Raw genomic sequence first — 7,453 nt, 5'->3', positions numbered from 1 at the left:
TTTTTTGGTTTTTCTCCGGTACCAGGAACCGAACTCACGACCTTGCGCTTGCCAGGCAGGCGCTTTGCCGCTGAGCTAAATCCCCAGCCCCTAGTCTGGGTTCTTCCAGCAGTTGGTGACGTTTACCTAGTTCTCCCAGGTCTCAGATGCCAACCATGATGTCATCAGGTCACAGACAATATGATCCAGTTACAGCTCAGGTCATGAGTATGAACCAGAAGTGGTCTGAACTGGTGGCATGATCACAGACCACTTGGTCCTGTGACTCCAGGGAGTTCAGGGTAAAAGTAGATCCCAGACATGGACAGCAGGGTCTTCAGTTCATGGACTGCCTGATTCTGTGTCTGTAGGCCTCTAACCTAGAGCACAGGAGCCAGACATGGGCTGCCCTGGCAGTGATCACAGACCACCTATTTCTGCGTGCCTTGCTCAGTCTTGAATCATGGGTTCAGCAGTTCGTGGACTGCCTGCTCTGGAGCTTCATATGTCGCTAGGCAAGCACGGGGGTGGTATGCAAACCCCAGTGTTACCGGGTTCATGAGTCTCTTGAGACAGTCTCCTGTGTGCTCCAGGTGCATGGAGGGTGGAAACACAGACTGCAATGGTGGCAGCGATCTGGGTCACCTGCTCTGTTCCCAGGAAGTAGATGGGGGGCTACCTGGTTTTCACGGAGTTCAGCTGCAAACCATGGTGTGAGCAGATTGTGGGCCTCTTGATTCTGTGTCTGCTGGTCACTTGTGGTGCACACAGGAGCCAGATGCAGGCTGTCGGTATTGCTTGTATTGTTCTTGTGCTATTTTGTAAATGGATGTCTGTTTGTTAATATGTTTTCATTCTTTTATTTTTAAAATTGAAAAAAGATATCATCACTGGTGGAGGGTGTAGGTGCTTTGGCTGAGCTGCATTACTTCTTAGGAACTGTGGTAGATTAACCACAGTTAATGTGGTGATTAATGGTCAAGTTGTAACACCCAGCTGAACTGAATCAGCATGGTTCTGGGTGTGGAAGGCCCACCTGAGGATTGTTGCCAGCAGCATAAAAGCAGAACTGGAGGGGAAGATGGTGTGCTGTTGATTCTCCTTGAGAAGTTTGTCATGCTGGGTTTCCTGATATGAACTCTACTGTTATCATCAGAGAAGCTTGGGACCTCACTGTTGCTGAGGATGTCTATGGTTCTTTTTGGGGAAGCTCTGGTCCTTACCTTGAGTGTCACTTCCTGGCTCCAGTGCAGATCCCTCCACCTACTGGCACAGATCTCTCACTGGCACAGACTTTCTATCCTTCACCACTGACCTTTGGGCCTTCACAGTGCAGATCCTTGAGACATTGTCATGGGCTCATGGCCTCCAGCTGGATTTATGGGGGACATTGCTGTGGGCTCTAGGTCTTCAGCTGGATCCATGCAGGACATTCCTGTGGGAACCAGATCCTCAGCTGGATTCTTGGAGTCTGTAATGTGTGGACAGATCTCTTGCACTCTTCTACATTTGACTTTTTGGATGAAACTTATAAAATAATCCTATAAATTATGTGTCCTCTATTAAATCTATTCCCTTGCAAACCATGACTACAACAGGAACTGTCTAAAAATCTATAATTTTTTTCAAAATAAAACGTTTTAAAGTAGGCAGAATAGCATAATTAACCCACATATACTCATTACCTTCCTCTGCAATTATCAATTTGTGGGCAATCCTGTTAATTTGTATCTTTCTCCCTTACTACTCTGCCATATTATTTTGAAGAATTCCCAGGTGTCAATAATTTTATTCATAAATATTTCAGTAAAAGTAAGAATCTTTAATTATTAAAAACAACATAACTAAAATTCCATTTCACCCAGCTATTCCTGTTCTAGGCACAGTATCAAGAGAGTTAGCATCTTTATTACATTGAAATACGCATATTCATGTTTACAGCAGCCCAATTCATAATAGCTAACTCTAGGAAGCCCTCTATATGTCCATTAACAGATGAGTGGATAAAAACCGTGGTATTTATACACAACATTGTACTACTCTGCCATAAAGAAGAATAAATGGTGCTCCTTGAGACCATAAGGTTGAGTGAAATAAATCAGAAATACAAGCTTAAATAGCACATGGTTTCTCTCATGTGAGAATCCCAAATTATAAATAAAGAGCAAAATAAAATATAGACAATAGGAAGTAGGAGAATTGATTTTTGTTCAAATGGGGAGGGGGTCAAGAGATGGTGAGGAGGAAGAAAGGAAGGAAAAGGGTTGAAAGAAAGAACTGAAGTGTGTTATATACACACACTAACTCCCCACAAGGAATGTAAACATTATGTAACACAAACATGTACTAAGAAAAAATAAAAATGAAAAAACAAAAGAAATTAAAAGACCATAATTCTTTAAATAGTTTTAGTGTAGATGGCATCTAATTCCTAGACATTTTGCCTTCTTAATCTGTTAGGGTTCATTGCTTCAATTCATTAATTTATAGAATTATTTCTTATTTCCCTTTCCACCAGGTTTTTGTTTTACATCCTTCTTTCCTTTCTTATCTTTTGGAGAGGTCTTTCCTTTCCTTCTTGCTTTTTGTAGTTCTTCAAATTTTCCCAATCCTTTCCGAACCATTATTCCACGCCACCATGCCTGAATCTGAAAACAAGATAAACCCAAAATCAGCATCATCTGGTATCCTGAGCGTTGTGGTTTGAATATAGTTTGTCCCCTCTGAAACTCATGTTGAAACTTCATTCCACGGTGATGGTGTTGACTGGTGGTGGGAACTTTAAGAGGTGCCAGGGTCATGAGACACACCTGCTGCTCTCACAAGAGTGGGTTATTATCTCAGGAGTGTGTTCTTGCTCTTTGGTCTCTTGAGTTCCAACAAAAGCAACCTGATATAAAGTAAAGCCCTTTGCTTCCTGTTTTTGCACTTGCTCACTTGCCCTTTCACCTTCCTCCATATCATGACACCCTTGCCAGACACACTGCTAAGCCCTTAGATCACCCAGCCTTGAGAACCATAAGCCAAAGTAAACCTTTATTCTCTGAGTCACCCAGTCTCAGATATTGTTACAGCAGCAGAAAACAAACTAAACCAATGATAAACTAGACAGTTAGTTTTTTTCTAGTATAGTGCTTTAAAGATGTAGAGAATGGGATGTGATTGGAATGCCAAACCTTATTTTCTTCTTTCTCAGTCAGCCAGTCTGGGCCCCTACCTAAAACCAGACTTCCATTTGTTCCCTGGATTCTGCTCCTTCCCCTCGCTTTAGGAACCCTCTCCTTTAGTAGTAAACTCTACTTAGAACTTCTCAGTGTCTTACCCTTTCTCTCAGAATTAAAGCCAAAGTCTTTATAAGGAGTTAAAGCTCTATCAGATCTACTCTTCTCTCTGACCTGGATCCTTTAACTATTGTCTCCCTCATTCACCCTGCTGCAGCCAAGCAGGTCTTCTTCCTGCTCAGGTGCACTGGGATCTTCCTAACTCAGGGCTTTGCAGTCCCTGCTTTCTCTGCCTCAGACCCTCTTCCCGTATTCAGATGGCTCACACCCTGCTAGTGTTTGCTCAGTTGTCATTCCATGGTCTGAACTTGTCCCCCTGCTTTGTATGTTGAAGCCCTAACCTCCAATGTGATGGTGTTTGGAGATGCGGCCTTGCGGAAATAATTAGGCTTAGGTGAGGTCATGAAGTTGAGGGCCTGAGAATATTATTGCCCTTATAAGATATAAGAGAGACGCTAGAGAACTTGTTCCCTCCCACCCCAGCGAGGCCATGGTAAGAAGGCAGTTAACCCAAACCCAAGGTGAAGGCACTCACCAGAAGAATGTGACCATGCTGGAACCCTGATCTCAGACTTGTAGCCTCCAGAACTATAAGAAAATAAATTTCTGTTCTTTAGGCCACACATTCTATGGCATTTGTTATGACTGGCCAAGCTGATGAAGACAGTCATTTTGCAGCAAAACCTACCCTTACCATCTCATGTAAATGAGCACCTTCCCCTGTCCACATACACACCACTTCTGACAATCTCAGTCCCTTTAGCTGACCCCAATAGCACTTATCCCTTTGTAACAGTGTGTGATTTTATGCTTTGATATTCGTGTTTTTATTTCCCTCCCACTAGATTTTAAATAACATGAAGACTGAAATACTTGCTTTTTTTTCACTAATATCTCCAGTGCCTGGGATATCGTCAAAACACAATAATAACTCAATAAATTCAATAGCTATTGATTAAATGGTAAGGTGGTTGCTGTCTTATATAAGGTAGGTGGAGGAAGGGCTCCCCAGTAAGAGGATGTTTTAGCAGAGATGGAACAACGAAGTGAGGGCCAGAATCTTGCCTGTATCTGCGGGAAACATCTCTGATAGAGGCAAGGTTCTGAGGCAGGCCATGCTTGGTACGGAAAGAACACCTAGGATCAGGTTTCTGACTAAAGCCAGATGTGGGACGATTAGATCTGAAGCACAGTGCAGTGATTGGTGATTCTTCAGAGAACAATGCCCTCTAGAGGCGTTTTGTAAATTTACAGGGTTTTTTATTATCTTCTCCGGTGTATGAGGGATCCCCTAATCCCCGAAGCCTTTCTGAAGATGTGCAGGCCAGGATAGTTTGAAGGCGATTCCTTTCCTGAGCTTCAACTTCCACACATGCCCCTCCCTAAGACCCAGCTTCGCAACTGGCCCTCTGACATTTTCAAAGGACGGACAAACCTTGCAATCCTCATCCTCAAGTCTTACTGTGGTGTCTTGCCCTGGACTCCAAAACTCTCAACACCAAGAATAGTGACAATTCAAATGTCCATGTTGATGTTCAGAAAACCAATGCCTCGAGACTGAGTAACTAGTCCTTTTGCAAGTCCTGTAGCTTCCAACTCTACTAAAATGAGAGCCTAGTTGATGTGTCACCTAAGATCTGTTATCTGATTTGGGGGAATTTAAATCTGGAATAAATGTGTGAGGCATTATTAAGACAAATAATACAGGCATAAAAAGCTTCTCCTATTATCATCAACTCATTTATGTGAACAAGGTTTCTGAGGGTTTTCATTTGTAAAATGAAAAATACAAGTCCCAGTAAAAACCTGCCTTAGTCTAACAAGCAGTAATATTTGTGCATATTTGTATACTAAGTGGAAAAAAATTCTTGAGTATATATTTCTAAACAAACTATGTCAAGTAATCATCAGAATTTATAATAAAAGTTGTTTGAGATGGTTTTGTACTACTAATAATTGTAATGTAATAATCCAGAATATTAAAAAGTAATGGTTGGAGAAAAATTTAAATTTTAAAACAGAATTAATATAAGATATTTCATTGCATAGAAATTCAAAAGGACAATCTATAAAAGAAAGGCTGGAAGTATAGTTCTGTACCAGAGCCCTTGTGTGAATGACAACACCCTGGGTTTGATCTCCAGCACTACAAGAAAAAAAAATTCAGAAAAGAATGAAAATAAAATACATGTATAACCTTAGTATTAATTCAGAGGAGAAGTGTAATGGAAATACATGTTCAAGAATAAAAAGACTATGACATAAAATTTTGGTCTACCAAAAAGAGCTTCTACTGGGTATACACTATTTCAAATATTAATCTCATAGCTCTATTTAAAATGTCAACATTCACAGTAAACGGAAATTGCATCCTTTGTATTCTTTTTTTTACTTTTTATTTTTATGAGTGCATGTTTGCAGTACATAGTGATTACATTCATTGTGGGGAGCTGGCCCATGTTCATAACACCTCCTAATTCTTTTTACCTCCCCTTCCCCTTTCCACCTCCATCTGTCTCTTGGTACCATTCCATGATTTCAACTTTGTGGCAAAAATTTTAAATAGTGCAAAGGGGTACAAGGTTCCTCAAAATATTTTTTAAGAAACAAACCAATGAAAAATATGACTTTGATTCTTCTAACATAGTTATTCTTGAGTATATACACATTGAAATAGATATATTTCACATAAATTACTTTCCTCTTTATGTTGCAGCTTGGTGTTTTTATTTAGTAAAATACGTGCTTTATGGGTTATAGTATCTACAAAATTGGGGGGGGCAGTACTGGTTTTGAATCCAGAGCTTCACATTGAGCTACATATTCAACCCTTTTTAATTTCATATTTTGAGATAGGGTCTCACTAATTTGCTCAGGCTGGCCTCAAACTTGCAATTCTCCTGCCTCAGCATCCTGAGTAGCTGAGATGACAAGTGTGTGCCATTTGACCTGGATTACAATTTTTAGGAGAAGAAAAGAAGTATCACAGGATATTTATTGTTAAAAAGACAGCATTGAGTCTGATAGGTTGAGGGTCATTGATGAAGAGTCTCACAGATCCAAGACTTTCTTACTCCAGGTAAAATGGAGAAGTGTTGATTTTAGCAGAGTGGTAAGATCTGACCTGTGTTTCAATGGCCTTTATGTGACTGTTGAGAAGAAGACACATTGTAGGGGAAACAGGAATGGAAATAGGGATGATCGGAACTAAGGTAGCCACACAAGCATGAGATAATGGGAACTTAGACCAGCTGAAGCATAAGGAATACTGACTGCAGTGGACACATTTGTGGCCTACAGTATCTCATGGAATCAGTGGGCAACAGTTGAACTGCAAAGCTCTGAGCATTCTAATCCTACTTAGTGGTCTCTAGACTTCTGATCTACAAATGCTTTCATTTCTAATTTTTCAATCTTTTTTTATTCCTTTGTTAACAGAAGTGTTTTCACAACAGTGAAATAGTCCAAGAATTTTAGATTGCTTTAGAATTTGAAGTTTTGGTTTCTTTTGCCTATTTGTTGGTTTCTTGCTTGACAAAGAGATAAGAGACATAAAGGATAAAATCCTAGGGTCAAAATTTAAAAATCCTTTCCCTTATCCCTGGGTTTGTAAGAGTAAATATCCCCTTGGGAAGCACAGGCTGCAGATGTGTAAAGAACTACCCTGTGGAAGAATCTAATGGACACCTCTAAAGAAGCTGTGAATATTAACAGGATGCCTGCTGCCTTCACCTTTGTTGCCTTTATCTTCTTGTTTCTGCTGTCCTTCAGGTATCTCCATATGGCCTCGTTGCCTTCTGCGCACACTTCTATTGGGGGGATTTCCATGGGGTTACTCATCAGTGTCAGAACCATGAGATTCTCTAGGCTGTCCAAATCCTCCGGAAGATGAGTGAGCAAGTTGTCCTCCAGCAGCAACTCTCTCAAACCTAGAAGAAGTTTTGTTTCAAATGGTGACTTTCTCTTAGAAACAAGCAACAGTAACGTGGCACCTAGCCCTGCCCAGGTATGCAAGGGGCCCACCTCTGCATTTATAATAGGAATGAAAGGAAGTATGCACCAGAAATCATAGAGCTTTTTTTTTTTTAATTTTTTTTTATTTTAAAGAGTAAAAGAAAGATAACATAATAATAGGGGGGACTTAGCAAATTACAGACAAAATGGTAGGAAATTATCAATGGTTATTGTTTTAC

General features: G+C 40.4%; 1 protein-coding gene across 4 annotated transcripts in view; it reads right to left on the bottom strand.

Annotated features, from left to right (window-relative positions):
- Positions 1–2,335: 2,335 nt before the first annotated feature.
- Lrriq4 (leucine-rich repeats and IQ motif containing 4) overlaps positions 2,336–7,453 on the bottom strand; it is a 33,385-nt gene continuing 28,267 nt past the window's right edge. For all 4 annotated transcript variants that reach the window (XM_005382955.2, XM_005382953.2, XM_013513525.1 and 1 more), the window contains 2 exons: positions 6,993–7,189; positions 2,336–2,627 (listed from right to left, as the gene is read on the bottom strand). In XM_005382955.2, coding sequence (XP_005383012.1) covers positions 2,472–2,627; positions 6,993–7,189 — 353 coding nt within the window. In that variant the 3' untranslated portion in view covers positions 2,336–2,471. The remainder of the gene's footprint in view (positions 2,628–6,992; positions 7,190–7,453) is intronic.

Source organism: Chinchilla lanigera, unplaced genomic scaffold, assembly GCF_000276665.1.
Source record: "Chinchilla lanigera isolate Chin_1 unplaced genomic scaffold, ChiLan1.0 scaffold00019, whole genome shotgun sequence".
Classification (NCBI taxonomy): Eukaryota; Metazoa; Chordata; class Mammalia; order Rodentia; family Chinchillidae; genus Chinchilla; species Chinchilla lanigera.
The sequence above is the reverse complement of the archived record's forward strand: the minus strand, read 5'-3'. Positions and strand labels throughout refer to the sequence as shown.